The 12,787-nt window shown below is 42.5% G+C and overlaps 1 protein-coding gene across 1 annotated transcript in view; it reads left to right on the plus strand.

Moving 5' to 3' along the window:
* The window catches only part of ARPC1A (actin related protein 2/3 complex subunit 1A), a 77,301-nt gene that overhangs the window by 38,012 nt on the left and 26,502 nt on the right, over nucleotides 1–12,787 (plus strand). The window contains exons 4-6 of the mRNA XM_068244884.1: nucleotides 1,389–1,611; nucleotides 4,569–4,676; nucleotides 7,946–8,158. Coding sequence (XP_068100985.1) covers nucleotides 1,389–1,611; nucleotides 4,569–4,676; nucleotides 7,946–8,158 — 544 coding nt within the window. The remainder of the gene's footprint in view (nucleotides 1–1,388; nucleotides 1,612–4,568; nucleotides 4,677–7,945; nucleotides 8,159–12,787) is intronic.

A 12,787-nucleotide genomic window follows, 5' to 3' on the forward strand; every position in this document is an offset into this window, starting at 1 on the left:
GACTTGTATTGTGGCTGAATAAAACTCTGCTTCAATATTGCTTTACCCTAAATCAGTGCTGGAGTCCCGTCGCCAGAGAAAGCTAAGCGACGCTGAACCAGCACATTCCATTCTGCAGGAGGAGGCTGCCTTATCAGTCGTTTCATCTGAAGTTGTAATCTCCCCCTTTGATGAATCGGGAGAGGTTTCACCCAACGTCTAACTGCACATTAGCGCTGTTACAGCTCCTCTGATCTGCCGTACGTCTCAGGACAATGACGTACGGCTCTGATGAAAAAAATGCTCCCCGCTGAGGCCCCCCTTCAGAGAAGCTGGCACAGGCAGGGTCACCACTTGTTGTCAGTTGCCATGGAGACCAGCTTCTCTTATTCACAGGATTCCAGCATCTTGATTCAGCACACGCAAGTGCTGTGTAGCCAGTGTCCTGCTTGTGTCTCTGAAGGGGGGCCTCAGCGGGGAGCATTTTTTTCATCAGAGCCATACGTCATTGTCCTGAGACATACGGCAGATAAGAGGAGCTGTAACAGCGCTAATGTGCAGTTAGACGTTGGGTGAAACCTCTCCCGATTCATCAAAGGGGGAGATTACAACTTCAGATGAAACGACTGATAAGGCAGCCTCCTCCTGCAGAATGGAATGTGCTGGTTCAGCGTCGCTTAGCTTTCTCTGGCGACGGGACTCCAGCACTGATTTAGGGTAAAGCAATATTGAAGCAGAGTTTTATTCAGCCACAATACAAGTCTTACACATTGCTACAATTGCACATATTTTATATTAAATGATAATATAAGAAGAATTTAGCCATAGTGCCCCTTTAAGGCCCAGGTCCCACTTGGGATTGAAAAACGCTCTTAAAAAAAAGTTAGCCTTTTTAGCCCGATTTTGTCACTTAAAAATAGTGGGCCCTTAGGCTGGTTTGAGAATGGAAGTTTTAAGGTATTAAAAATGCTTGTTCACTTAGGGTACTCATTAATGGTACAGTCTCCTGAAAGTTCGTCCGATCCATTGGATCGGGCACGGTTGGTGGTGCTGATTGACCACAAACAGTCAATGTATTGATTGTTCGGTCAATGAGTTTTACAGATTAAGTCTGTTGATTAAATTGGCTTACATTTTTCATCCTGTTTGTTTGCCCAAAGGATAATTTTTGACTAATAGCAATTATTGGATCAACCTGTCAATTATTCAGAGTGTACTGTTAATGGGCACCTTTTAGGGTTGTTTTGAAACATGTGACATTCTGGGAATTTGATTATGCCTGTTTGTGCCCATAACATTACCTTTCTGTAGACTTTTTTTTAATGCATGTTTTCTTAATGGATACCAAATGTTATGTATAGTTTCATAATTTTATTTATGAATACATCCTATTTTTTTCTGCTCTAAAGGTATTGATTGGGCTCCTAAAAGCGATAGGATTGTAACCTGTGGAGCTGATCGTAATGCTTATGTGTGGAGCCAGAAGGATGGTATTTGGAAGCCTACTTTGGTCATTCTACGTATCAACCGAGCAGCAACTTTTGTCAAGTGGTCACCACTGGAAAATAAGTTTGCTGTGGGTAGTGGAGCAAGACTTATATCTGTGTGTTATTTCGAATCTGAAAATGACTGGTGAGCTCTTTCTACTGTTTAGAACATTTTTAACTTCAGTTACTAGTTTTAAATCTGAACTGGAGGAAAGGACTCGGCATATGAGATACAGTACCAACAGTATTTCAAGTCTGACATTTTGAATTCATACTACTTTATTAACCTAATAGCAGCTTCAAACAAAATGCTTTGTTTCAAATCTGCTGGCGCAGTGACAGCCTCTATCGGCATATCTAGTTTGGCTGCCTAGTGCAGCCAAACTAGTGTGTAGCAGTAAGAAATTATAGTTACCTGTTCCAGGTGGCTTCTTTTCCTCCACTGGCGGCTCTGAACATCCGGCAGGTCTTCAGGGTCCCAATCGCATCCAATCACAAGATATGACGTTGACGGGATCTGGATCCAGGAGACCGTGTCAGCGTTACAGAGACTCTTCCATCACCTCTCTTCCAGCGGGTGGCACTGTAACGCTGACTTGGTCTTCTGGATCCCAATCACATATCATGTGATCAGAACCGAGAAGACATGTCGGGAATATGTCGCCGCCGCAGTGGAGTAAGAAGCCAATCCAGCCGTCCGGACAGGTATGTATGAGAGCTTCCTGCCACCTCTCTACCTTGCCGCAAATACTCTGCCGAGCCTGCCAGGCTAGGGAAGACAAAAATAAATATTCAAGAACCCTGTAATACAGTTGTTTGGTATTAGTAGCAATGAATAGTATACATTTTACTCACAAACATTGGTTGCTGCCACAGGCAACCACTGTATGCACAGATGGGGAGATTATCCTGTCCCCACTCAGGCTAAGAAGTCACTCTTTGTAGATAGGAAGAAACACCCATTCACCAAGTGGATATTCAATCATTTGTGTATACCTAGGCAACAGACAGTATAAAATATATTAAAAACAGTTTAAAATGGGGGTACTGGTGGATTTAACTCCCCATAGATGACACACCAATAATGTATCTTTAAAACGTATTCAGCATTTATTTCTTAAACCAGTAACATCTGCAACGCGTTTCGTGGGTCTGTCGCCCGCTTCCTCAGGTAAAGTACAACAAGGAGCAGCTAAATGAGTGACAGGAAGGGTATAGCGCCTCTGTCTGGGGAAGGCACACTTTACCAGTGGCAGGAAAAATTTGGCCCTACAGCCAAATAATTTTACTTTATTTGGCTTCTAAAGGGTTAATGTTGTACACATAACGATTTACGTGAATATTTTTAACTTGCTGGACTGCTGCTATGTAGGGTGGAACACCGTAATCACAGGCTTGTGCACGGTAACTAGTCAGCAAAGTAAACAAAGGTGTTGCAAGATTGCAATTCCAAAGAAATAGGTGTAGCTAAACGTCTGGAAAATAGCCGATTGCATTTCAGTTCATTTGATAACTGACATTCACTAACTTCGCTTCGATAACCAATCTTCCCTTTTCAGCAGAACATCAGATTCCACAATGTGGATATTGTACCACTCCGGTGTTCATTTATTTGTAGAGGGGAAAAAACTTGCTAGTTCATGTTAATTGCTTTACATGACCCCATAGGGCCTGTTTCCACTACACGCAGATTGGATGCAGAAAAACTGACTCCAATGAATGCCTATGGGCCTGTTTCCACTAAACCTGATTTTTCTGATGCAGATTCTCCCATAGGCATTAATTGGAGTCAGTTTTTCTGCATCCAATCTGCGTGTAGTGAAAACAGGCCCAAATTTAGTTTTTGTTGTTTTTTTTTTTTTTTTGACGTGTCAATCTCACACTAAACTCTCTCAAGGTGGCCATACATCAGGCGACCATCCGATTCGATTATTATAATCCAGTTGGATGAAAATCTGTTCGTCATGTGCATGCTCGACCAATTTTGGGACAAAAACTGTTCACTTTGTTTGCGCATTCTGCATGATATTGGGCTTACTTGCTCGATCAGGTGCGTGGCGGGAACGGACAGACAGGTAATGTATACCTTGCACTGGGGGAACATTTATCATTGGGGGACAGCGTGGGGGCGGCGAGGCGGATGGATGCGGCATCAAGGCCAATTCCGAAATGATTTCAGCATGAAATGTATCGGGAATCGGCCTGTGGTGTATGGGCAGCTGACAGCTCTCTCTCTTATCAGATTCGATTAGAGAGAGGTTTGTCTCTTGGTCGAATCTGCCCATACATCGCTAGATGTATGGCTACCTTTTAAAGAGAAGCCGTAACCAAGAATTGAACTTCATGCCAATCAGTAGCTGATACCCCCTTTCCCATGAGAAATCTTTTCCTTTTCACAAACTGATCATCAGGGGGCTCTGTATGGCTGATATTGGGGTGAAACCCCTCCCACAGTGTGTCAGGACCATGGTTCTGACATCACACTGTGGGAACCTCGTTGCATTGTGGGAAATAACAGCTGTTTCCAACTGCCAAAAAAGCAAGCACCATCTCCTTCCAGTAACATCACGTGCCAGCAGTATAAATGTCACCATGTGATAAATGTCAGAATGTAAATCGGAGAGAAAAGATTTTACAATGAGCAAACACTGACTAGATAATTTATACATAATTATTAGAAAATTAAGCACTTTTTTTATTACATTATCACTTGAGTTCCTCTTTAAAGTGCACAATAATGTTACAATTTTTGGTGAACGATCAGATTATTTAGATTGCATTGAAAACAAAGAAGGTGGTACGCCTAATCGAGCCTGAACAATTTCTATCTCTTCTTTAAAAATCTGATCAGTCGGTGTGTAGTGGATCGCAACTGGTTCAGATATTGGAAGTAGTTTGAAAACTTTAATGCTGTGGATCGATTAGAATGATCATTCAGATCAAAAGAAGAGATCGTATTTAATCGAAAATAAGATTGCTAAAAATCACACCATTAATAGGCACCTTTCGAGCTTTCTCTTTGTTAGATATTTATAAATGTATAAACCAATAACCATGATGGAATTTTCCTAGATATTCTAACTTTCTGACTTTCTTACTTAGGTGGGTGAGCAAACACATCAAGAAACCTATTCGTTCTACTGTGCTAAGCCTGGATTGGCATCCAAATAATGTCCTCTTAGCTGCAGGATCTTGTGATTTTAAGACCAGGTGTAGATTTTATGTTCAATTATTTAATTTTTTTTTTTTCTTTTTTTTTTTACATTGTTGGTTGTCCTTTTTTAATCAGTTGCCACTGGCAACTGTGAAGTGAACTTCTTTAAGCATACATGAGCCAAATAAAAGAAAATCAGATTTACTTACCTGGGGCTTCCTCCAGCCCCAGGAAGTCTATGTGTCCCTCACAGCATCTCTCAGTATCCTGGGGTCTCCTCCATAGCAGCTCTGTGCACGCATGTAGCTGCATTGCTGTAGCTGAAACCGTTCTGCACAGGCGCAGATCGGCTCACTCGCACATGCACAGAAGCCAAGGATGGGACCCCAAGACACTGGCAAAGAGCGGAGCTGCAGCGAGATTCACATAGGCTTTTAGAGGCTGAAGAAAGACCCAGGTAAGTAAATCTGATTTCCTTTTATTTGGCTCATGTATCCTTTAACTATATGGATTTAAAAATAATACAGGCAGTCCCCTACTTACACGGCTCCATGTATAAAGTATACAGTACTGTTTTTGTTATTACATATTTTTGTTGTTGCACATTATAGTATTGTATAAACTGTTGTAAGCAGTTTAAAACAAATTAAAAACCACATTGGAAAAAAAAAAAAAACGTTTCATAAAGTATGTCTATTTCACTATGTGTGACACAAGATTAGTCTTGTAAACAACCTCCCCAAACTTTAAGATAAATCAATTTCTAAAACTATAAATTTGTTATACTTGGTTAAGTATAATAAAGCCCGAGTACCCTCTGGAACCATCAGAAGTACCCCCTGGGGTACGTGCACCACACGTTAAGGTCATAGGGCATATGCCCAAAATATTAAGTCCTAACAGCAGCAGTTAGGTATTTGTTGTAGGTTTCAGCCTAGGTCCTGTATGCCACGAACAAGTACATTATTTTCCCCAAAACAAGTGCTGTCATTATGTCCCCTCATCCCTTTCCCCACCTCCAAATAAACACCCTCCTCACATTCCCCAGGAAAAAGACACACAAATATGTTCTACCAGGTTCAGGCAACCTCTACCTGCACAACATATATACAAGTGTTAACCCTCCCCCCACGCAAAAGGTAGGAATAGGTAAATATTCCTGCACCATACAAGTGCATGCAGTTTTCATACCTGTTGACCCATGAATGAAAAGTATGGTTATTGTGCCCAATAACCATGTATTTCTGCCAGTTATTGGTTATTATTTAGTATTTACATAGGTTCATCTTCCGCAGCACTTTACAGCGTAACATGTCACTAACTGTCCCTCAGAGAAGTTCACAATCTAATCCGTACTATAATCATATGTCTCTAATAGTCTAAGGCCAATTTAGGGGGAAGCCAATAAACTGGTTTGTATTTTTTGGGAATATGGGAAGAAACTCATGAAGACACGGAGAACATATAAACCCACGTGCAGATAGTGCTGGCCTCTGAACTGGGGACCCAGCGCTGCAAGGTGCCATACATTACGCCACTGTGCCGTGGTTGGCCTTACTTTTTATTTTAATTTGTTATTCTCCTGTGCACTTTCACAGTGTTATATCAACATGAAATTACGAAATGTGAAAGACATTCTATTGACCTTGACTTTATTTGTCTTGTTTCAGACACTAAATGCATTTTTGCATAGAGACAAAGGAAGTAAACCCTTCGCGGTACCTCTGTGTTGTGGCTTCTTAAAACCTTGCTTGCCCTCAACATTTCTAGGATGTCTTTTGATTCTCAAGTAAATTAACTTTAAAGGGAACCTTAACTGAGAGGGATATGGATGTTTCCTTTTAAACAATACCAGTTGCCTGGCAGTCCCGATGATCTATTTGGCTGGAGTAGTGGCTGAATCACAGACCTGAAACAAGCATTTATCTAATCCAGTCTGACTTCAGTCAGAGCACCTGATCTGCACACTTGTTGAGGGGCTGTGGCTGAAAGTATTAGAGACACAGGATCAGCAGGAGAGTCAGGCAACTGGTATATTTTAAAAGGAAAAATCCATATCACTCTCAGTTTAGGTTCCCTAAGGGGCTCCAGTGTTCTCCCCAGAATTTTTTTCCAGCCGGGTGGCATGAAATGGTAGCCGGGTGGCATGAAAAAGTAGCCGGGTGGGTCGAGATGAAAATGCAGGGCAACTCTGCTTACAGCATAGGAGGAGGTCAGGAAGTGAGCCAATGACAGCCGGGTGGTCACCAAATCTAGCCGGGTGGAGCACCCGGCTAAAAGAGCCTGGGGAGAACACTGGGCTCTTTAGTAAGACAAGTAAATAAACTAAACATATCCCCACGTACTAACTGTTCGATGTCTGCTACCTGTAGATCCCTCCTCTGCCCCACTCACCATGGTATAATACATACACCCCAGTGTTAAGCTGTGTTGCAAATCAAACCAACGGCATGGGGCTTTACATGGTTGTAGTGGCTAGCTCTGCCCATAGCGTGACAACACTCCCCACGTAGAGTGATGTTGCAGTGTTGGGCATACAAGGGTGGAAATAGCCACTGAATCCAGATCAAGGTCTGTGCAACCATGTTGATGGTCAGATTTGTACAAAACTTTACATTGGTAGATATTGCACTACACTAAAGAAAATCAGGTAACCAGCACTGACTGTAAGTGCAATAAGTGCTTAGGTTTAGGTTAACCTCCCTAGAGTTTTGATTGCACAGGGCCGCGGGAGGGTTTTTTCACCTATTTTTTTTTTTTTCATGTAGCTAGCCTAGCGCTAGCTACATGATTCCCCCCCTCCCTGCCGCATCCCTCCCACTCTTCTGGTCGCCGCCAGCAATCAAACCCATCAGGAAATCCCGTTCTGAACAGGATTTCCTGTATGGCTTCCCCCAACGCCATGGCGACGAACGGAATGACGTCATCGAGGGGGAGTCCCAATCCACCCCATAGCGCAGCCTGGTGGTGATTGGCCAGGCTGCGCAAGGGGTCTGCGGGGGGGCCCTCTTTCGCGGCGGATCGGTGGCGAGCGGGAATACACGCAGCTAGTGTTTTGAAAAAAAAAATTATGCAAACCGGCCCACCAGTGCCTGAGCAATCCACCGCGGCGTTACTGGACGAGCTAAGCTCGTCCGTAACGCCCAGGTGGTTAAAGGGGTATAAGACCGTATATGTTTTGTAATATGACCCCCTTTCTTAAATGGAATTAACAAGTATCTACTTTATTTAGTCATACAGAAACATTTTGGCAGAATTTGATGAACAATCCTAAATGAGCTTTAATTTTTTTTGTTTCTTTCCTGAACTTGTATTTTATCTGCAGGGTGTTTTCAGCATATATTAAGGAAGTTGATGAGAAGCCATCCAGCACTCCTTGGGGATCAAAAATGCCTTTTGGTCAGCTGATGTCAGAGTTTGGAGGTGCTGGCAGTGGTGGCTGGGTTCACAGTGTAAGCTTTTCTGCTAGTGGAAACCGTTTGGCCTGGGTCAGTCATGACAGCATTGTGTCTGTGGTTGATGCATCAAAAAGCATGAGGTAATATATTAATGCTATACCAAAATAGGTCTTATTTACAAAAGTCATCTTTAACCAGTTAAGGTGTACTTCACTCACCTCTTTTCAGATCATAAGGAAAATATCTCAGAAAGGTAACTTTTCATAGGAATCTGAGCAAGATAACTTTTTACAACTTTTCACAGGTTTCAGATTGCCTCATTCTCTTACTTGTGTGGGTGCTGCTCTGTAGCCTTCTCTGTTCCTAACATGTCCCCACTGCTTACATTTATAAATCGCGCCTCAACATTATGGCACAGGGTGATGCCTGTCTTGTTACTAACGTTATGTATTGGTGTAGGACCAGGGCTGTGGAGTCTGTACAAAAATCATCCAACTGTAACGCCTCAGTTTATGACCTCCGACTCCAGGTACCCAAAATTACTCCTACTCCTTAGTCTAACTTTTACAAAGGTTATGGATTTGGTTGAAAAATCATCCAACTCCTCAGTTTATTGAAACCGACTCCTCAACTCAGACTCCACAGCCCTGTTTAGGACATTTCTAAAACGTTACAAACAGCGTTAGAAACAAGATGTCATTACCGGCATCTAGCATTATTATACATTACTTGCTCTTGGTGACCGCGTCTCCTCCACTTCTTGATTAGTTTAGCGGGTGCTGGGTGAGGCTGGACGTGCATGGTGAATGGGGCAGAGGGGGATTGGGGTTAAAGAGTGATGGGAAACAGCTGTAGGCCTAGATGCGGGTGTTCTACACCAGAGGCTTTCAAGACAAAGGGAAAGGGCAAGGAGCCTAAAAGAAAAACTGGCATTGGTAGGCAGGGTTATGGGGCAGGCACATAAATCCTTTGGCTCTTGAGTTTGTGGTACATCAGACTCTGACAACTCCATTTTAACTGAAGCGAAAAAATAATTATGATATAATGATTTGTATGTGTAGTATAGCTCAGAAATAAAACATTAGGAGCAGAGACATAAGTCTAATATTGTTTCCAGTACAGGAAGAGTTAAAGTGGATCCGAGATGAACTTTTACTCATTGCATAATTGTGTTCCTTACATATAGTTTATAGGGCATTCCTCAAGCCAAATACTTGTTTTGTTTTGTTTTAATACCCTAATTTCCTATAAACTAAATAAGCCACACCCACAGCTTCTCCAGAGTGCCTTGGCGCTTGCAAGGGATTGTGGGATTTCAGTCTGGGCAGGTGAAAAAGGTGTTACTAGCTATAGATTTCAGAGGCAGAGTTTTCACAATCTGAGAGCTGCAGTGCAGATACAGATCAGTTGCCTGTGTAATGGAGGAGATAAGAGTGGAGTTTTCACAGAATATGCAGATTAGCATGCCTAGATACAGATACGCTTGCCTGTGTGTGTAATTGTGTAATAGTGACAAGCAGAAAACATGTCTGCTGTCATTGTATCACAGGAAAAAATATGAATATACTGTTGAAGCTGTTTGAACATAGATTTGCTGTGTAAACTATCTAAACTTTAGATAAGATATATAGACAAGTCACTTGTTATATTTAGTTTTTCATCTCGGATCCGCTTTAAGAGACTCCAGTTGTTATCTATGCAAAAAAGCCATTGAGCTCTTCTACTTTAAAAGTCGCAGAGAGCTCTGAGTTCTGAAGGTGTTTATCTGAGCCGTCAGTCAAAGATTTTCTTTTTCTTTGCCAGAGGACAGGTCAATAGTTCATAGCCTGCCCTGTAAAATCATTTAGAATGCTGAGTTGTGTGTAAAATATTAGAGAATGATGCAATGTTAGAAAAAACACTATATAATTGAAAATAAAAATAAGAATATTTTCTTTGCTACGAATCTTCTAGTAATTATCCGTACTACACAACCAATTCATTATATCATATTTTTTTTTTCTCTTCAGTGTCTCTTTAAAGGCATCAGTTTTTCATCCTTGACCCTCCGTTCCATTAGTGCACAGTGAATGCAACACATCCTTCAATCCAGAAAAATCGCTCCAGACCCAAACTTGCATTCTGTGTGGCGGAACGGTTAGAATGGACCAATGTGAACGGTCCATTGGTTGACATTGGACCAGTTCGCATCCATTCTCGTCCGTTCTGTTACAGTCCGTTAAACTGTCCATTTTTGGGCTAATTTGAACCGAGCCTTCCTGTGCTGGGAAAATGGGGGGAACAGATATAGGGTAGGTTCACAGTATGATCCCAAAGTATCCTGTGCATATATGCTGTGGCCGTGGTATGTCCATTGCGTTGTTCACACTAGCAGCATTGTACATCCGACGCTACACAACACTCTGGTTCCTCGGCCGTTGATTTGGCTGCCACTCCTGCTGCTGGGAATATTCGTCGCTCTGGTCCACGGCTTTTGCTGCCAGGGAAAAATACTGCAATACTGATGGGAGAACTGGCAAAAGTATACTAAACCGTTTGGGTTCCCTATTGGATTGAAACAGATCAATGGAAATCCTCTTTCTCCAAGGAGCGGTGGACCAGTGAGAATCCACTCCGGAGAAGGATTCCCATTGGTCTGTTTGAATCCAATAGGAGGCACCAGCAGTTTAGTATGCTCTTGCTGTTACTTCCATCAGTATTGCGGTGCTTCTTCCCGGGGACAGCAGATACAGTGTCAAGGTGACAGATGAAGGCAAAAGGTAAGGGTGGCAGATGATTGTTGAAGGTGCAAGAGAACAGAAGAAGTGAACAGACATGTACAGTAAATGACCTAGTGAAAACAGACACTGTCTGTGTTCGTCGGTATACACTAAGGGCCTATTTCCACTACACGCAGATTGGATGCAGAAAAACTGACTCCAATGAATGCCCATGGGAAAACTACATCAGAAAAATCACGTTTAGTGGAAACCGGCCCATAGGCATTCATTGGAGTCAGTTTTTCTGCATCCAATCTGCGTGTAGTGGAAACAGGCCCTAAGAATGCGGTGTCCATAAATATTGTGCAGATTGGGACTTTGCTATTCGTTTTCTGCTGTGGACATATCGGAAACCACCTTATATACTCTACTAGTATAAGTCTAGAAATTTAGATCTGACTCATAGTTACATAGATAGTTTGGTTGAAAAAAGACATCTGTCCATCAAGTCCAACCAGAAAAAAATAAAAAAAAACAATCAACCTGAACCTGCACATATCCCAGTTGATCCAGGGAAGGCAAAAAACCTTACAAGGCCTAGGCCAATTAGCCTTGAAGTGGATCCGAGATAAACTTTTACTCATTGCATAATTGTGTTCCTTTCATATAATTTATAGGGCATTCCTCAAGCAAAATACTTTTTTTGTTTTGTTTTAATACTCTGCCTATAAACTAAAGCCTCGACCACAGCTCCTTTTGTGCCTTGGCACTGTAGCAAGGTCTTATGGGAGCTCAGTCTGGGCAGGAGGAGGAGGGGGTTACTAGCCATTGATTTCAGAGGCGGGGGAAGGAGGAGAGGGGACTGAATTTACACACAGGCAAGCTGACAGCATCTCCAGCCCTCAGCCTGTGACAATGTGACAAACAGAACATTACTGCCCTCATTGTAGCACAGGAATAAATAATATTTTGAAGCTGTTTGCAGCCAGATATGCTGTGTAAAATATCAAAACTTTAGATAAGATATATAGACAAGTTACTTGTTCTAGTTCGTTTTTCATCTCAGATCCGCTTTAAAGGGAAAAATTATTTCCAGACTCCAGATGGCAGTCAGATAAATCCCTGGATCAACTCTTCTGGGGTTTACCTAATTATTATAGCTGTGGATGCCCTTCAATGCAAGGAAAGCATCCAAGCCCTCTTTAAAGGAAACCTAAACCAATTGGATTTAATTGAAGTAATTTACCTTTTTGAATATTCATTTTTTTGATGAAGTTTTGCCACTTTTCCTTGCGCCTCAGCTTTTCTTTATGCTGTATGGCTGGTGGTGTAATTTCTAACGGTCTTTAAATATGGCGCTGCAGCCGCTCTGCTTTCATGTTCAGAGCGGCTGACAGCGCGAGAATTCCCACTATTCCGCTCTTGCGCCGTTGTCAGTGCATGAGCGTCTTCTAGTCCTGCTCACGTCCGTCCTGCAATGCAATGAGAACAATGCATACGTTATATATAAAATAACTATTGCTTCTTGCATGCCATTATTATAAATAGAAATTAAAAAATTTTGCGCCCGGAACGATTGTTCCCATTCCTCTTCTCCAGGGGCGGGCAGAAGGATGGGTGCAGAGATGCCTGCGCACTGTCACCACGATCACATGAGCTAGCGCACTCGTGACGCACACTCCTGTGTACTATTAGTGACATTCCCATTTGCAGCAATTTACCCAATAGTAAGTAACACTTGATAAAGAAAATGTAACAGTTAACATGGAAAGGGGCAGGGGGGGATCGGTCAGAAAATGCTCTCTTCAGTGTTGGGCTGGCTTTGGGCACACACGAGTGCCCTCGCGAACACCATTTCTCACACACTCGCGCAGTACAGAGCCACCGGTCTTCGGGAGCCCAAGCAATTCCGAAGACTTCTGCAGTCTCCAGCGGCGGGAGATTCAAACGGAGGAGCCTGTGGGGGAACGAGGACAACACGAGGAGAACAGGAAGGCTCTGTAGTACCCAGAACCTTCCCTCTCCTAAGGAAAGTATCTGGGTTTTTTTTGTATGCTTCACTCACTTTAA

The sequence above is a fragment of the Hyperolius riggenbachi genome, chromosome 7 (genome assembly GCF_040937935.1).
Source record: "Hyperolius riggenbachi isolate aHypRig1 chromosome 7, aHypRig1.pri, whole genome shotgun sequence".
NCBI classification, from domain to species: Eukaryota; Metazoa; Chordata; class Amphibia; order Anura; family Hyperoliidae; genus Hyperolius; species Hyperolius riggenbachi.